Source organism: Triturus cristatus, chromosome 11, assembly GCF_964204655.1.
Source record: "Triturus cristatus chromosome 11, aTriCri1.1, whole genome shotgun sequence".
NCBI classification, from domain to species: domain Eukaryota; kingdom Metazoa; phylum Chordata; class Amphibia; order Caudata; family Salamandridae; genus Triturus; species Triturus cristatus.
In genome coordinates this window covers 856,708,860-856,727,022 of record NC_140594.1, presented here as the reverse complement: position 1 = coordinate 856,727,022, position 18,163 = coordinate 856,708,860, and the positions used below count along the sequence as shown (strand labels likewise).

At 44.0% G+C, this 18,163-nt stretch overlaps 1 protein-coding gene across 3 annotated transcripts in view; it reads left to right on the top strand.

The window, feature by feature from the left end:
• The first annotated feature begins 8,266 nt into the window (after positions 1-8,266).
• Positions 8,267-18,163, top strand: part of DGKD (diacylglycerol kinase delta) — a 755,036-nt gene continuing 745,139 nt past the window's right edge. For all 3 annotated transcript variants that reach the window (XM_085634674.1, XM_085634676.1, XM_085634675.1), the window contains exon 1: positions 8,267-8,489. In XM_085634674.1, coding sequence (XP_085490800.1) covers positions 8,379-8,489 — 111 coding nt within the window. In that variant the 5' untranslated portion in view covers positions 8,267-8,378. The remainder of the gene's footprint in view (positions 8,490-18,163) is intronic.

Sequence of the window (18,163 nt, the reverse complement as noted above, 5' to 3'; positions counted from 1 at the left end):
AGTGGTAAGTGGATATGGCAGGCCGAGTAATGTGTCAATAACCGGTCAATGGAGGCTGAACAGTGGCAAAAGCACCTGGTTACGGGAAGAATGTAAATGGAGGGCCAAGAGGAAGAGTGTATATGATCATTCAAAGGATCGAAAAATGTGTAGGCACACTTCCAAAGGTGGGATACTGGGGGGGAGGGGGGGAATCATATGAGGGGCAATGAGATTGGGGTATTTAAAAGTCACAAACGATGTCACAGGCAGAGAGGTGTGAGGGATCAGGAATCCCTGCAACGGTTTAATGTACCACCATGACCATTTTTTGGTGCAGCCTGGATCCCTCTGTATTTATTTTTCCAGTGTCTTTCTATCCTGCAGATGATTAGTGCAAGCTTCCCGACGTTTTTTTTTTCTTGGCCTCATATTCCCAATTAAGTGCCTGACATAGCTTGCCAAAGAATACACCCAAAAGGAGTGCTACTTATATTGTGGGAAGAGCCTCACTGACTGTGCATACTTATGCACCAAACATGGCAAATCCTTCAACCTGCAACACATCATATCGCACTTGGCAGCTTTAAGATGGTGTAAGGGATTATATTTTGGGGAAATTGTCTTCTGTGCTTCTTCTCCCATCTGAGAACTGTGGAGATGCTGTTCCTCTCACGCATATCCCTTCAAATAGACTGATGGCATACTAACTCAATCGCTCAGCAAACATCTATGATTTGACCCTTTCATCTTGCTGTTTTCCTATCAAATGTTCTCCCCATTTGCCACAAATACAGGCTAATCATTCCTCTTTACTCCTTCACTCACTTATCTTAGTCCTCCATGCCATAGGCCTAGAAAAAATAAAAGATGAACAAGAGGCGTGTCAGCAAGCAGATTTAAAGCGACCCTCTACCCTTTTGGTCATTCAGCTGTCCTCTAGTAATGCTACGAAGCAACTGCAGCATAATAGTGGGATTGAGAAGAGGGCTGAACTATGCAATGAATGTCCTCCCATGCTCATTTTGTTCTAAGACAGTCATAGGTTCCCAACACGATCTTGCCTCCAACATATGGTCTTCAGCAGAATTCTAAGGCTGACAACCTGTCTTAGGCTAAGACTTTTTCCACTTGAATGCCTCTCATGGGGGAACCACCCTCATTAAGCAGGGTGCCAAATTACCTGCAGTCATCCTCTATACAGAACCTGGGTGTTCTCTGGCTTGTTTGCTTGTTACTGACTGAAAACAGGTGTTTAGAGGAGCAACATGAAAACACTATCCCAACTATAACTACATAGTGACAACCACCACTGGCTAATATATATACATCCTAGAAATTTTGTATACTCGTACTTTATACAAAAAAATATGACTCGCACTCCAGGATCGTGGTCATATAATTCTTATATTAATACCAACGGCAACGCGTTTTGACCACAAGGTCCTCTTCAAAGCCAATTTGCACATACATCAAACTACCATTTTGTAGTGTCGACATTAAGTGATAGACAATGCACTTCCGGCTGTTACTAGGCATAGAAAACAGACTCAATCAACAGACTGTATTTCCCGTTTTTCCCTTATTTTCTCATAGGGTAAACTATGAGAAGATTGATCATTCATTAAAACAAATCATTTGATAAATACACAATTAGCAAACATTTCATAAACATTCAAGTAAAGTCACAATCCACTTGGTGATTGTTATGAGCCTGAATGTGATATCAAATTCGGGTTGTTTACACAATGCAAGACCCTCTTCACTGTTTGGTCTTGCAATTTGAAACAATCCTGGCCGAATGGCAATTTGAATTGACTATCACCCCTTTGTCTGCAGATACCACACATTTATACCTATAGTCACCAGTCGGTCCTGCACAATACATTTAAAATTTGAATAAAGAACGGATAAAGAAGAAAAAGGAAAATACCATTCTTCGTGAAAATGTGGATACTGTGCAAAAAATATTGTTAAGCAACAAAATCAAGAAAAATAGATGAAAAAGGCCACAGCACACCTGACGGGGACATGCCAGGCTCCCTAGGTCTTCCCTCAACCCAGATTTCAAAAATCTGATAAACTCATGGTCCCATGAGTTTCCTAGTAACCAGATCCCTGGTATGCTATACCGCCAGTGAAGTTCTTCCTGATGTGAACATTACTTCTCGGGTGGGATCCCCCACCGAGGTTCAATATATCACAGGGGAATAGAAATCACCACGGGAACTTCATGGAAGGAATAAATGATACTACTTATCTGATGTGGACAAACAGTTCCTCATCCTCGTTCATCCCCGAAGGAGACTTACTACCCAGAAGTAGAATGTAACTTGATTCCAGCACTATCGTTTCTCCCTGTCTCCCCCTCTTGGGCTCGCTTCCACCCTGTCAATGCCAAAGAAAGAAAAGACATTACGGTTTTGCTTGTGATATTTCAACCAATGTCTGGCATTCGAATAATTGGCATCACCATTTGTAATTGCCCTTTGGTGCTCAAGAATCTTTTTTTTCCAAGGGAAAGATTGCACTCCCCACATACAACTTCTCAAATGGGCAGACCACCGCATACACACAAAAGTCAGAATTGCAATTTAAAAATGTACCAATGTCCCTAGCAGGGTGCCAAATTACCTGCAGTCATCCTCGATACAGAACCTGAGTGTTCACTGGCTTGTTCGTTACTGACTGAGAATAGGTGTTTAAAGGCGCAACATGGAAACACTATCCTAACTATAACTACACAGTGACAACCACCACTGGTATATATGTTTTCTCTAAACACAAGTCTATAGAACCTAATCATCCATCAGAAACTTGTTACTTACATCATACACTTATTCCTGTAGGAAGCACAAGATGTCCTTGAGCAGAAGATATAAATTATTACTACAATACGGAGTTGTTTATTGTCCTAAAATCGTTTCCAACTGCCAATTTTGAAGAAAAAAAATAATAATGCAGACCTGTGCAAATGTATCTTGAAAAAATGGTTTTTAGCCCTACTAGAGTCATGGAACTTGGTGAGCATTATTGAGGCTTAAAGAAGTTTCAGATCAATAAGAAAAAACATCATTATTTGGTTACAAAATATATTGGCACACGCCGCGAGATAAAAAGAATGATGATGGAGAAAGTAATATGTGATTGTTTTCACAGAATAAAAAAAATATTAAACAATGACCAAATAGAAGGTAAGTGACTGCAGGCTGTAAACAGAGACACATGTGCAGGCATTGCTGTCTGTATGCCTGCCTGGAAACCAGAGTAAGAAAAGACTTTCAATACAGATATTTTAGAAAGGGGAAACTCATTTTCTTACTCGCATGGAGTGTTTAGGGGGTTACAGTTTCAGATAGTTTGAAAAGAAATCAAATACCTGCACACTCTAAATAGTGATTAAAAATTAAACTGTCTGCAAGGTAAAAATTGCGAGGGATCAGAATACCTAGAAATGTGTAATGAACAAAATAGACCCAAAATTCTAGGGTCGATATACAAGAAACTATGACACTGCCAGGACCACAAACCCCTAACACTATATAAAATAAATATATAAATTACACAGCAGGGAACCAGTACATTTTCTTTCTTACAATGCATAATGTAAAGTGTCTTAATTTCGAAACTTTTATACTGTGACAGAACTGAGGTTTGTCAAAACTTAAGCATTTACCTTGAGAGCGCAAAGATCTGTGATTTATAATCTCTCATCTGATGGATCTTTTTAAGTTGACTGAGAGGCCAAGGCAGTTAACAATAATAAAACAATTCAACTTTTGTGAAGACCATTTGGCCTCACAATAAGCACCAGGACTCGGAGGTTAAAGTTAAGTAGTTTAATTACCAATCAATAACCAGTCCATTATATATACACATGTCAAGAGAATATCAAAAAGATACAGGATTACAGTTGGCAACCTGAAATATCGCAATAGTTTCAGTAAGATAAAATATAAAACAATCACTGCCACAGCAATAAAGAAACTGAGAATTAGATATAGGTGTTCCTTAAAGAAACTCTGATTCTCTTTATTAAACATGAAAGAGTTCCTAAATCATCTAATCAAGGTTCTAAGTCTAGAATAAGAATGGATTATAGAGTGGGGTCTCAAGGAAATTCGGAAATGCAGGAAGGTGTCAACACAGTAAAGACTCCAGTAGAAGTGTTTCAGGATTTGAGTAAGTGTTTATCCTAAAGCTTCACAGTTGCAAGAATAAAGAAGTAGAGAGGCTTGTACCCCGCAAAGTCTAAGGGAATCTGCTCTCTTCTAACGGAGCGAACACTAATTAAAATGCATTCATTTAAACAATAAACCTATCTCGTCCCACCATACCAGGAACAAATTATTTCACTTCTTGTAGTATGCATCTGCAACATTCCTTGAATTTCTTATCCTACAGAACTTTGACAGTTACTGCAACATTGTGTATTCCCTGTTCCTGATACATGATGAATAGGAGGCTTCATCTGTTCATTAGATCTTCATTTTTCTTGCCAAGATTTCTCTTATGAGGGCTTACTCTCAATAAACTAAAATATACAATATTCCTTTTCTTTACCTAATTAATCATGAGAACACACCTGTAAAACAAAAAACACGCTAAACAGGCAAAATACATTTCAGAATTAAGGCATTTAGTCAGGCTAACTTTAACTAAACATTTAAACTTACACCTCAAATAAATACATGGTTATACTTGTGCGCATGTAACTCAAGAACAAATGCAAACATGAGTAAAAGCATACATGATTACACTCTGAAATATGACTTTCAGAATATATGCAAATGTGACTGAAGTATAAATTCAAACATCAATACAGAATACATCCTGTTTAAATTGAAAATTAGTTCACACATTCATAAGGGTTCAATTTCTCAATAGTTACATTTCATGAATGCATTTAAACGTTCACACATTTTATTACTATCAAAAGCACACAGTAAAAATATCAAAATAAATGTGAAAATGCACAATAGTCTAAATTGTGCTACTCCAACCTTAATCCTAAAAATACAACATAATGTGAATCGCGGTATATCTGCCTACGTGTTAATGCACGCCCCCCCCCCAACAGTGCACAGGTCAGAGTTACACACTGGGGGATTTAACACTTCCTCTTATGATTATTAGAGGTGTTAAATACCTCGACCTTCCTAAAAATAACAGGGGAAATGTTTACAGTATTTAACACACCATGTGGATCTTAGTGCTTTAACCTCCAGGTTATCCCTCATAAACTCGTAATAGGTGCAAGGTATCGCCCTCGATAAATACACGTCGGGGTATAATAATTTATCAGGTGCAATAAATAGCATTTAATACCCGTACCCAGGCCCTTAATATGTTATTATTTACATTTCTATGAGACCCTTGAAAGCAAGAGAATATGGTACAGGAGTCCCTGGCTACAGTAAGCGATGTTCCTCACACGAGGCCGCTACTTCCTCATCCTGTAATCTTCGCGTCTCAGTCTGCAATAGCGCCAGTCACCCGGCGGAGGGCGCAAGTTCGCAAGCAGGCCTCGGATCACCGGGCTGTAGTAGTTACAGATCCCCGGCAGGCGTCGCACCTTGCCGGGCCACGCAACCCCGGACACAGCTGCAGAATGGCGGCGTTGCCGCCGGAGGATTCCTCGGACAGTGACCCGGAGTCCGAGCCCGGAGCCCCCCAGTGGGTCAACCACTATAGGGGCCTGTACAATCATGAGCCTGGTTCTACTGTAGACCTACCGGCCATTCCAACTGAGGCTCCACTGGCAGAATTCTCCATTAAGGAGATCATTGCAGGGATTGAGGGCCTGACCAAAAATAAAGCTCCGGGGCCTGATGGAATCCCCCCTGATCTGTTTTTGAGTAACATCGGACTCTGGGCTCCCCTAATGACAAGGGTTATTAATACTGCTATCATCTGTGGCCTGCCCCCGTCTTGGTCCACGGCAGTAATTGTGCCGATTTTCAAAAAGGGCAACAGGGATGACCCAAAGTGCTACCGCCCGATCTCCCTGATTGATGTGTCAGCAAAACTTTTGGGGAGGGCAATTCTTAATAGACTGTCCGAGTGGACCGAGGAAAAAAACATCTTCTCGGACACTCAATACGGATTTAGGGCAGGGAGGTCCACTAGTGACCAGTGCCTGAACCTTTATTTGCTGACTGCCAAGTATACCATGGCTAGTGATGAATCCATTTACATGGGTTTCATGGATCTGGCAGCAGCATTCGATCACGTCAATAGGGAAAAATTGTGGGGCATGATGTTTAGTATGGGGATAGAGAGTGGTCTAATTAATATATTGAGGGAACTGCACAGTGACACCACCGCCAAAGTCCGCTTTAATAGGGAGGGGGGGCTGACTAGTTCTTTTCCCTGTAAGAGTGGAGTCCGACAAGGCTGCATTCTTGCTCCCTTTTTGTTTTCCCTTTATATTAATAATTTGGAGCAGTTTCTGTTGGGTCTGAAGGCAGATTGCCCAAGGGTTGGGTCGCGTCATATTCCTGTTCTGCTTTATGCAGATGACGCGGTACTGATCGCACGGACACCAAGGAGCCTACAAATCCTGATTGATGGTTTTGTTAGGTTCATGAGTGCCTTTGACCTTTCTGTAAATCTGAGTAAATCCTATGTGCTCCTGGCGGGGAAAAAAAACACCTCTAAATTTACATACAAAATAGGGAGCCACATTGTGGAAGAGGTCAAAACGTTTCCATACCTTGGTGTAACATTCGATGGTGCCCTGCGGTTTGATACCCTGGTGGAGGAACGTTGTGGTAAAATGATTGCATCTAACGGGGCAATCGCTAGCTATGGCAGGAGGCTAGGAAGATGGTCCCCGGAATAGGTGATAAATCTGTACAGCTCAGTATCATGCTCCAAGGTAATTTACGGGGCAGAAGTATGGGGCTTTGTCAATACCACTAGTATCCAACGTGAAGAAAATAAATATCTGAAATCACTCGAGGGTACCACAAAGTACTGCTGGTTTGATTGCCCATAGGGAGCTAGGGAGACCATATATAGAAGATTTGATAAAATTGAGGCCTATTATCGCTTGGTTAAAAATCTGGTACAATCCTGATGCGACACTTAGTAGAGAAATCTTATTGGACTGCCTAAAAAGGGACAAGTGTATGCGCATCCCTTGGCTCCTTTATGTGAAGAATACCCTGGAGGAGCTATGTTTTGGGAACCTCTTTACTCATCCTGTAACTATTGTAGCCCAGAATAAACTGCATGTAGGGAGAATTTTTCTAGAGCGGAAAAACCTACGCAGAGATGAGGCTGAAGGGTGTAAAAAGACAGTGAGGGCCCATCACCTAGTGAAGAGCGTGGAAGGTATGGAGCCATACTTGTTCCTCATGTACAATGCACAGGATAGGTTCCTGATGTGCCGTTTCAGATTGAACCTTCTCCCATTTATGTTGGCATCACCAGCGGGGTTTGCTACATCAATAGAACAGAAGGGGCCCTGCGGCTGCGACAACAGGTCTCCGCAAGACTCCCTTCATTTTGTTCTACTCTGCCCCTTTTACTCAATGCCCAGACGCAGATACCTTGTAAATATTTTGAAAAATGCTAATTTGGTCCACGCTAGGGAGGCACTTGTATTCTTACAGAAAGCTGAGGAACCCCAAACACTGTGTAGTATTATGAACTTTATCAAGGTAGCACTTCGTTTAAGGCTTACTAGAGGAGAAGACTGAAATGTTTTTACTTTAACTTTTAAGTGTTAAATATGGCTATATTGTTGTATTTATGTTTTGTTAATTCACTGTACAAAGAACCCTGAAATGTTTAATGACTTTTTAACATGTAAATATGAGTGTGCTTTTATGGTGTTTTTTAATCACCGAATAAAGATTCTTTGACTTGACTTGAGTTACACACTGGGGGATTTAACACTTCCTCTTATGATTATTAGAGGTGTTAAATACCTCGACCTTCCTAAAAATAACAGGGGAAATGTTTACAGTATTTAACACACCATGTGGATCTTAGTGCTTTAACCTCCAGGTTATCCCTCATAAACTCGTAATAGGTGCAAGGTATCGCCCTCGATAAATACACGTCGGGGTATAATAATTTATCAGGTGCAATAAATAGCATTTAATACCCGTACCCAGGCCCTTAATATGTTATTATTTACATTTCTATGAGACCCTTGAAAGCAAGAGAATATGGTACAGGAGTCCCTGGCTACAGTAAGCGATGTTCCTCACACGAGGCCGCTACTTCCTCATCCTGTAATCTTCGCGTCTCAGTCTGCAATAGCGCCAGTCACCCGGCGGAGGGCGCAAGTTCGCAAGCAGGCCTCGGATCACCGGGCTGTAGTAGTTACAGATCCCCGGCAGGCGTCGCACCTTGCCGGGCCACGCAACCCCGGACACAACTGCAGAATGGCGGCGTTGCCGCCGGAGGATTCCTCGGACAGTGACCCGGAGTCCGAGCCCGGAGCCCCTCAGAAGCTCATCCGCAAGGTGTCCACCTCTGGACAGATCCGGCAGAAGGTGAGCAGAGCTCCGGGATGGGGGTGCAACTAGTGCTTGGGGGCGGGCGAGAGGCGTGCAATTAAAAATCCAGGGAAAGTGGATAACAAAGCACACAGGCCCGGACCTCCATGAGAACCCGGAACTAAGAGAGTATGGTTTGGGAGAGAATAGTTGAAATGGTGTGCTGCCTGTGGACGCAGAGAAGGGAGAGGGCACCGACTGAGACACCGGGGGGCGCATGATTGAGAAAGGGGTGAATAGAGACCGGCCAAGTTTGAGCGAAGTTTAGGAGAGACATTTCAGTCAAAACTATCTGTCCTGTCTCGCCGCAGAAATGGCATGTTAGAGAAAGGCACAGCGAAGAACAAGGGCATCAGGGAGAGGGACAAATTCTGGAGTGTAAGATGCAAATGGGAGTGGGCACTCTGGGGAACCGGCGAGACGAGGGCAGGCTGTATGAGACCGGATAGGACATGCTTGCTAGGGACGCGAAGGCACGGCAGAATGACTGAGGGCGAGCCGGCAAGCAGGGGAGGCACGAGTAGAGGGCATGGCTATGGAAAGGCAGTGGAAAGAGCAAGTTGGATAGAGGCAGGAACGAAGGGCACGCTGAGAGGACCGGGGCACGCTGAACAGAAGAAAGGGAGGGCTAGCTGCCGAGGAACGTAGCTGGGCTGCCGGAGACGCGATGACAGGGAAGAGGACATGCTTCAGTACAAATGGCGTGGGCATGTTGGGGTCAGGATTGATAGAGTATACACTGGATAGAGTATTGGAAGGACATTGGCAACAAAAAAATAAACAAGGACACGGTAAAGAAGACCAAAGCAGTTAAGGCACTATGGAGCGAAACATTTTAAATGGGATGAAAAAACGGGGGCGGGCTCTATCAAAGGGGCGTGGCCAATGTAATTTAGGTCGTGGCTTAAAAAACACATAAGCTAAAAGTCTGTGCTTAGCATAGTGTGCTGCCCGACTGATATTTTGTTGCTTCCGTTATTGCATCCAGATATATAATACAAGTAACATTATACTTTCAACAAGCCAGGACTATTGGCTTTGTCAATGGTTGTTAGTTACGTAAATAAGCAACAATTACGGCTTCGTTGGATATAACATTGATAATGCTTGAGTTCTGACATGAGTCTGTGAAAGAACTATACGATTCTCTTTGAAGTTTCATCAGAGGAGTGGTTAGTATATTTTATTAACTGTTTGATTAATTCAAACCATTACAGTAAAAGAGAGACCTGTCGTTTAAGACAATTCAATTGTTTAAAACGGTTCCACTCTGCTCCTTACTCCCTCCCCGCTCTTTCAGTCCCATTGTCCTTATAGATGGCTTGTAGCTCCTTAATTAATTTCAGTAAGTTCTTGTGAATTACTTGTAAAAACAATTAAAAATTAGAAACTGTGACATTAAAGATTCATTTGAAATAATTGTGTCTATGAATAATACGATGGGTCTCCATGGCGTCTGGCGGGGACAACCATGCTGCTTTCGACATATTGTAAAGTGCGACATGCCAATATTGATGGATTCTTCAGAATGAGACAGGAGTAACGTCTCGTTGTGACGCGTTCTTTATAGCGATCCTAATTAGGTGCGTGAATTTCCCCAGTCTTGCTAGAATACTTGCCGTTCAATTGGAGAAACACAGAGCCAAGGCTTCCCTGCAGGTCCTTGCTCCGTTTATGATGAATAGCGGGCGAAGGAGGCATCAGCGCTCGTTTTTAGGTCTCGCCTGACCCAGTGCATGCGCTGATCTGGCAAGACTTATTGAGAGGGCTCCAAAAAGTGCTACCAGGCCAGCCTAGAGCTACAGTGCATGTGCGCGGGCTCGCGCGCCGCGCTTGACCGCGATTACTTTCTCAGCCGCACGGCCGCTTTGATGCTTGACCGCGATCACTTTCGCGGCCGCACGGCCGCTTGGCATAACCAATAGGTCTCGCTTTTGGAACCTTATAAGTATTTAGTTATGCAACTGTTGCATGGCTAAACACTTATAAGGTCCCAAAGGCGAGACCTATTGGCTATGCCAATGCTTTTTTCACTTTGGGGCAACAGCACAGGAGATGTAGCAAGAATTCTTTAGCAAAGGAACATAGCCTGCACTGAATATTTCCCCCCTTACGAGCCAACACAGGGTTGAAATCTGTGATGACTAGCGTTATGAGACTCATGTAGAGTATTTTCCTATAGACTTCCTTTGACAGTGCCTCTGCAAATAGGGTTGAGCTTTTCAAGGAATATATGGTTTGTCCAATGGGTCTGTGAGCGAACTGGGGCTGAGGGATTCAAAGTCTAGAGCGGACGATGTTTCCTGGACCTGCTTATTCGCTGCTGTCTTCCAGGCAGATAGAGGGATTTCCGGTAATTGTAAGCTTGATGCCTCTATCCTTAAGTTGGTTGTGGCCTGGCCAAGGCTGGCGTTCCAGGCTGAGCCTGTCTCCTCGAAAACAGACCTTAGTTGGTGTCTAAGTGAATCTTTTGGTGCCCTCATGGTCTGATGTATAGCTTTATCTATCGGGTCCAGTCTCAACCTTGTTTTCCTTGCTGATCGTGGAATGAGCAGCACTGATTTTTATGCCTTGATTTGAGTTGCATTTAGGAACTTGTCCAGCGCTCCATGGAAGGCCAGGTGGCCATTGCTGATGGCAGGTAACAATTTTGCTCTTAAAACAGTCAGTATTGGCTTGGCTGTTGGACTTAGCAAATGGTGGCTGAGTTATCTCAATAAGTGGATGACAGTGGTGGCCTTAGTTTTAAGATGTTTTTGATGAATGTTTGTGTTATATCCTCAGTATTACATTTACACGCAAACCAGCCTAGGTCCTCCTAGTTGCTCAGCCAGAGTGAGCGATGGTAACGGAATGTTGGTGTGACTGTGATGCGTGGAATGCCTGGGTGCCTGTGTGGATGAGTGGTGACAGTTAGAGATGGGCTGAGCAGCTAGGCAGGCTGCTCCTGGTGGGGCTTGTACTTGACCAGAACTGGCTGGACTAAGAAAGATGTTAACTGGACATGGAACCAATAAAGAAGACTTGGAAATACTATAAGGCTACCTGTGTCTACTTGTAGAGGGCACACCATTATTTTGGTGACGAGCGGACCTGGACCCAAGCGTACTTAAGGATAGTACAGAAACCAAGAGACTACAAAGAAACTACAGTAACCAGCGAACCTACAAGAAACTAAAGCAACTACATAAGCAGAATGGAGTTCCAAGCAAGCCAGCACCACCAGTGTCCTTGTCAATGGACGGCCCCACCCACTAGTGTCATTACCAACGGACACTACAGCCTGGAAATACTCCTCAGGATCTTCGAAAAGGTTTCCGTGAGTTGGATGTGTAGTTAAACTACGGCCAAATGGAGGTGTTCCAGCCGCAGCGTTTTTTTGCAAAAGGATTCAGTGAGTTGGAGGAGTAGTTACACTACAGCCTCATCTGGTGTTGCAGCCACATCGTTAAAAGGAACCTCTGGTGATGAAGTCACAACATGCTCAAGGTTGAAATTTGAACCAAAGTGAGTACATCTACTGGCTACAACGTGCCTCTGTGCAACAGGGTGCCTAAGGAAGTGAGGGTCCTGCATCTGGCATGTAGATGTGTGCGCAAGAAGAGAAGTGCCAGATTATTGTTTTTACGAAGCGCTTAAGGATTTTGGTGGTGAGAAAGGTACTTTTTGCTTCGTTTGTATCTGGTAAATAGTTGACATGTGAGAGGTTAACTGCAGCTTTATTATTCAATGGTGAGAGTGCATGCTGTTTTAGCCTACGCAAATGAAATGAAAGAAATGTTTTGGCTGACACTTGGTGCCGGTTGCTGGATTCGCCAACAAAGCTCAAATTCAATTTGGACATGCGTCCAGAGGAGCTACGCAAATGCCTGTTTAACCGCCATGCACCAGTTAAAAACAAACTGAGACACAAGCCATTTGCTGTATGCGCTCACTTACCTTCCCTGTGGTATCGCGCGTTAGTCTCCATGGCACCGTGGTTACGTCCTGTTCTCTGAGGTACTGACTGCTGCTGATGGACGCTTTGCAGCACAGCAACGCCAGGAGCCACCCGGCACGACATCGTCAACGTTCCGCCTTTTGAGGTTGGCGGCTACCTCAGTTGGTCTCCCAGGTGAATCTTGTTAACTTTGCCAATCACGTGTGGTGTTCACATGTTGTGTGATCATCCTTGGGTTGTCGCGAGCTTCAGGAGCTAGCCGCAAGCTTATTAAGCATTGGGAGCATAGTGGTACCTCAACATGTCTTGGGATTAGTTTTCATGATGTTCCATTCGACGTGTGTATCTATTTGCTACAGCTTCAGTAAACCACAGGTACTTTGTTCTGTGTTCTTTGTGTGCTTATTCTTGATTCTTATGTTGCACACAGTCGAGAAGCCAAGGGGAAAAATATTTTGGTTGAAGCTGTTACTTGTAGGGAATATTTCTGGCTCTTATTGTTCAGGATCAGTTGTACTTTTAAACTTTCGGCTTTACATCTTGACACATCTGAACAATTGAGAAAAGTTCTCTGATGAACAGTTGAGTGAAGCTTGTTTTTGTGAAAGTAAAAACAGTCTGCGCTGGCTAATTGTGGGACCATCCTCACCTGTGGCCTTGCTGGGCCAAAATGTGGTTACAGTGTTCTTAAGAACTAAAGTCTATGCAAAATGTTTATAGTGTCTCAACAACTCCACATTTATGCACCTTGAGTTTTGTTTTCTTGGATGCATAGGTACCCTTACGCAAGGGAGGTCTGTGTCAAGTTCATATCGGCTGAGATGTCGCTCACTGGCGTGGGGCACAGTTCACTAGTGTTCTACAGTTAATCGATTTGTATTTGTATTATCTATGGTACTGTTTTGTTTGTAGTGATGCCATAGTCTTGGTTTATTTACGTATGGGATGTCCTAGTCTTCAGTGAGTGGACATCACAGTTGATCCCTTACAAGAGGGATATATTTTGGCCATAGTACATCCTTACATGTGGGATGGGTTTGGGAAATAGTCCCATTACAGTTGATCCCTTTTGTCAGGGATTAGGTTGGGTTTGAGTCCCAGTTAGTGACCTCTACAGGAGGTTTGGGCCATGGGTTAGTTCTCATACATAATCGTTATTGAGTATAACCCTTACACTGGGTTAGGATATGGGTTTAGACCCCATTTACATGTTGCGCGCATGTAGTAGACTAGTATTGTAGGTCTTGCTGCTCAGCCAGAGTGGAATGTTGGTGCGTGGTTAGAATGGAGTGTTGGAATGCCTGAGTGTGAGGATCAGTTGAGGACGGGCTGAGCAGCAAGTGGGCTGCTCCTGGTGGGGCCCCCCTTGATACTTATCTTCTGATTAATAAAGCATTCTTCATATGCTACACCTCGTCCACCTCCAATTATTTCATAATATTACAGCGCAGTACTAAGGTACAACCCTACTTAGTAGGGTGTGTGTTATGGGTGCTTTCCCCTTACACAGTTTCCATGGGTCACTCTCCCATATATTTGTTAGTTCCCTGGCAGTTGGGATTGGTGTTGCGGGGTGTTTTACCCTTTGCGTCACTCCACATATCTTCATTGGGATTCGTTGCAGGGTGTGTTACCATTTGCTCCATTCTATTTTATGTTTATTGAGATTGGTGTTGCGGGGTGTTTTACCCTTTGCCTCACAGTACATCATTTTACAGTTTATGTTACATTTTGAAGCGTAAGCTTGTAGAGAACTTGAATCTCTACAAGCTTACGCTTCAAAATGTTTTGATCATTTTCATGGGGGAGGATGGGGGATATTGATGCTCATATTTTTGATGTCCTCCTTTTCCCATCTTTTCTTGATTTGTACTGTTCACTCTCTTGTGATGTTTTGCTTTAAGTTGCATCCCTGAGTTCCGAACATTACCGCTTTCTTGTGCATAGTTCTCTCCTTTAGTATTGTTATTTTTGTTTTTATTTAAAGGAAAGGGATAATGTTATATCCTCAGTATTACATTTACATGTAAACCAGCCTAGGTTCTCCTAGCTGCTCAGCCATAGTGAGAGATGGTATCGGAATGTTGGTGTGACTGATGCGTGGAATGCCTGGGTGCCTGTGTGGATGAGTGGTGACAGTTAGAGATGGGCTGAGCAGCTAGGCAGGCTGCTCCTGGTGGGGCTGGTACTTGACCAGAGCTGGCTGGACTAAGAAAGATGTTAACTGGACATGGAACTAATAAAGAAGACTTGGAAATACTATAAGGCTACCTGTGTCTACTTGTACAGGGCACACCAGTTTGAATGAGCCCTTTCTGAGAGCCAGACCCCAAGGTAGTTATAGGTTGCTCCTGTGTCAATTCACAGTTCACCCAGGTGCTAGTTAACTTGCCTTTTGTGCTGATGTTTCCCAAACACCACTACCTTGGTCTTCCCCTGATTGACCAGTAAATGGTTGGCCTGGTTGAAGAAATCCAGCGCATACAAGGCCCTCTTCAGGCCCACTTTAGTGTGGTCCATTATTACTGTATCATCTGCGTATTGTAGTACCGACAGCCTTGTCCCACCCAGCCTTGCTGATACTAGGCTGGTGCCCTGCAGAGTGGCCCCTCATATCTGCGGTGTAAAGATTAAACAGAAGGGGGGGCCAGTTCACAGCCCTGCTCAAGACCGTTGCTTGTTGGAATTTTAGAGGTTCCTGTGTTGGCGCTTGTTTTGACCTGGACCCAAGTATCTTCATTTAGCGATGTTATTGCTTTTACCATTGTGGATGGGATCCCCCAGCTGGATAGTTTCCACCATAGCCTTCTGCGGTCCACTTTATAAAAAGCTGTGCTGTAATCAATAAAGCAACAGAACAGTGGGAGACTCATTTTCGTAACCGCCTGAATTGATTAGGGGGCTAATGCTATGACGTTGTCCATGGTTGTGGAATGTGACCTGAATCCTGATTGGTAAAACCAAATGATGCCTTTTTCTTTTGCCCTTGACTCAGGATCCTTCAGAATGAGTCGAGCGTAAGACTTTGCTTCTATGTCGAGAAGGACGACAAGCCTATAATTTGATGGTTTAGAGCAGGTGCCCTTCTTGAAAATAGAAAAAAGTATGGAACCCCTCCAGGAGTCCGGTGTCCTTGCTGTCGAAAAGATATTTTCAAAGAGCCGAGTTAGGACTGATGCCCAAAAATCCAGCCTTGATTTAAATACTTGTGCTGTTATCCCATTTGGCCCTGGTGCTCCAACATTCCTCATTGTCCTGATGGTCTTAATAACTGCATCTGTTTTTTTGGGTGTGCCTGGGGAGCTGCGGTGCCCCACTTCCGGGCTGTTCAGTTCTATGTGGTCTTTGTCAAGATTGAAAGTTGAGTGCTGTTTTTTTGCATTATTTGGTCCGCAATGTCCTGCTCCCCACTTGAACGTTTCTGTGGGACCTCTGTCAAGGGAATTACTAGAATATAGTTGTTTTATGTGGTTTAACTGTCACTCAAAGCCACCCGATTCTCTCTCGACCCTCTTCGATTGCTCAGATGATTGATGTGCCTCCAAAACCCTTTGTGATTCTTCTCTTTCACCAGGGAGAACACTTTGAGCCATTCATTTTCTGTGTGTTCCTCTTTGTGCTCTCAAAGCTTCTTTTGGTGTGCTGACCTCAAGGCTGTGATGGAAAGGCCCTCTGTTAGATTGCCCCCCTTTTCTTGACTGACAGGGCCTTTCAAGGGGCTTGTTTGGTATCGCTTTGGCATTGCTTTCGATTATATCCTTCGAATGGCATCAAAGGAGTAAAGGGTGGTACTGCTGCAGAGGTAAGTTTTTTTTTTTCACCCTGAGGGTGAGGGCAAAAATGGACAGCCCCATAGGGACCAGTCTCAGCACCTGCTTTTTAGAACTGCTGGTGCTGAGCACTGGTTGGCCCCGGCCCACTTAAAGCCTTTGATGGACTGGTAGTATCTTTGGAGAGGTAGGGGCTTCCTGAAAAGAGAGCTAGAACAGAGGTGGCAGAGCCTGCTTGACATACGAGCGTAAGAAGCAGAAATGGGGAATGCCTGTGCTGAACGTTCAGCCGCTTACATGTCAACATCCAGCTATCCAAAGCTCAGTAAATAACCCCTTTAATAAAGTATCACCCACCAGGTAGTAAGCATTTTTGAGTTGATGGAACTCACTATCTCCACTCTATTGTTCATGGTACATATCTCATTATGACTCACGGTCTATGATTTCTGTCATACTGTACGTTGGTTTCCCTAAATAATCTTCAATAGTCTTCAAAGACTGCAAAACAAGCTGCCAGAATGTGCTTTCATTTACGGAGACATGGCTGTTTCAGAACATCCTTAAAGGGATCCTATTTGTCTTCTAGTGAAATACAGAATACAATTAAAAATTCTCTGCTAATTGCATAATGTATGCTGGCTCAAAGGTCTGGGCTACTTCCAGCAAGCATTGCCAGTTTATTTGTCTATGCTCTACAGCATCAACAAACAAAAAAAGAACAAAATAAAGTATGACACCGTCACTGTTGCCATAAGTCATTTTGTAGGCATGCGTCGCTATATGGGTACCGTATTCTTTTTAGATCTCGTGACGTAAGTAGCGCATGCCTTGCTCTCATCTTACTACGTTTCTTGGAATCGATACGATTCCAGACGCCTCGTCCCATCTCTTGCCTTCAGCTTTCATTTGTGCGCGTCGTTTGGCATCTCGAATTATGCCAAAGGCAGCGCAATGATTGCACTGAAGGCATGCCAATCATTCCTTGTTGCCACCCTGTCTCCTTTTAGGCACGCCCACCGGGATTGGATAGTTTACGGGCGGATTTACACTCTTTCCTTTTAAGGATTTGAAGCGCTATTTTTTTCTCATTTGCAGCACCGTCCACACGCTTGTAATGGCCGCTGACAGCCTCTCCTGCTTCAGCCCCCCACCCTCGCAAAATGTGGAATTCTGCTGCATCATCAACGCACCTTATCTCTCTGGTGTTTAGCTTTTTAAAGCAATCCATTCATGCATTCATTTGTACATTATGATGAGCTGACGAGTATATTTTGTGTGAGGCGGGGTTGGACTACAGAGGTATGTTTGAATTTTCCTAGTTAAGGATACAATGTATATTTGTAATACATGTTTTGGTTTGCGGACATGAACCCAGTGGTCTTCGGGGTAGTTAGCCAGGCCTTGGAAGAAACGTGGGCTCTCGTCACACAGGGAGTGCAGCTTCATCTTGGATCTTGCACGGCAAGGATGCAATGAGCCCCATTGGGACACTCACCGCTTAGAGGTGATGCAGACACACCACAGAATGAACACAAGTGCCTTTTGTTCACCCCGCATGTGCGTCTGTTGTGACTCCGCGCTTGTGCCCTGGTGCTGTGCACACGGAAGCAGGGCTGCGGGAACAGAGGCGCCTGGAGGGTACTCGGCCTTTGTGTACAATATAGTGACCCTCTGTCGGGCAGCAGCTCAGTGCTGTATTTAACGATTGGAGGAGATGAGACCCCCTGATGTGCACACACTCGCTGTGCATCAAGAGGCAGAGAACCAGATCAGCAGAGCTGCTGTAGAGCCAGAGAAACCAGGTCAGCAGAGCTGCTTTAGAGGGAGAGAACCAGGTCAGCAGAGCTGCTTTAGAGCCATAGAACCAGGTCAGCAGAGCTGCTTTAGAGCCAGAGAACCAGGTCAGCAGAGCTGCTCTAGAGCGTAAGAACCAGGTCAGCAGAGCTGCTCTAGAGCGT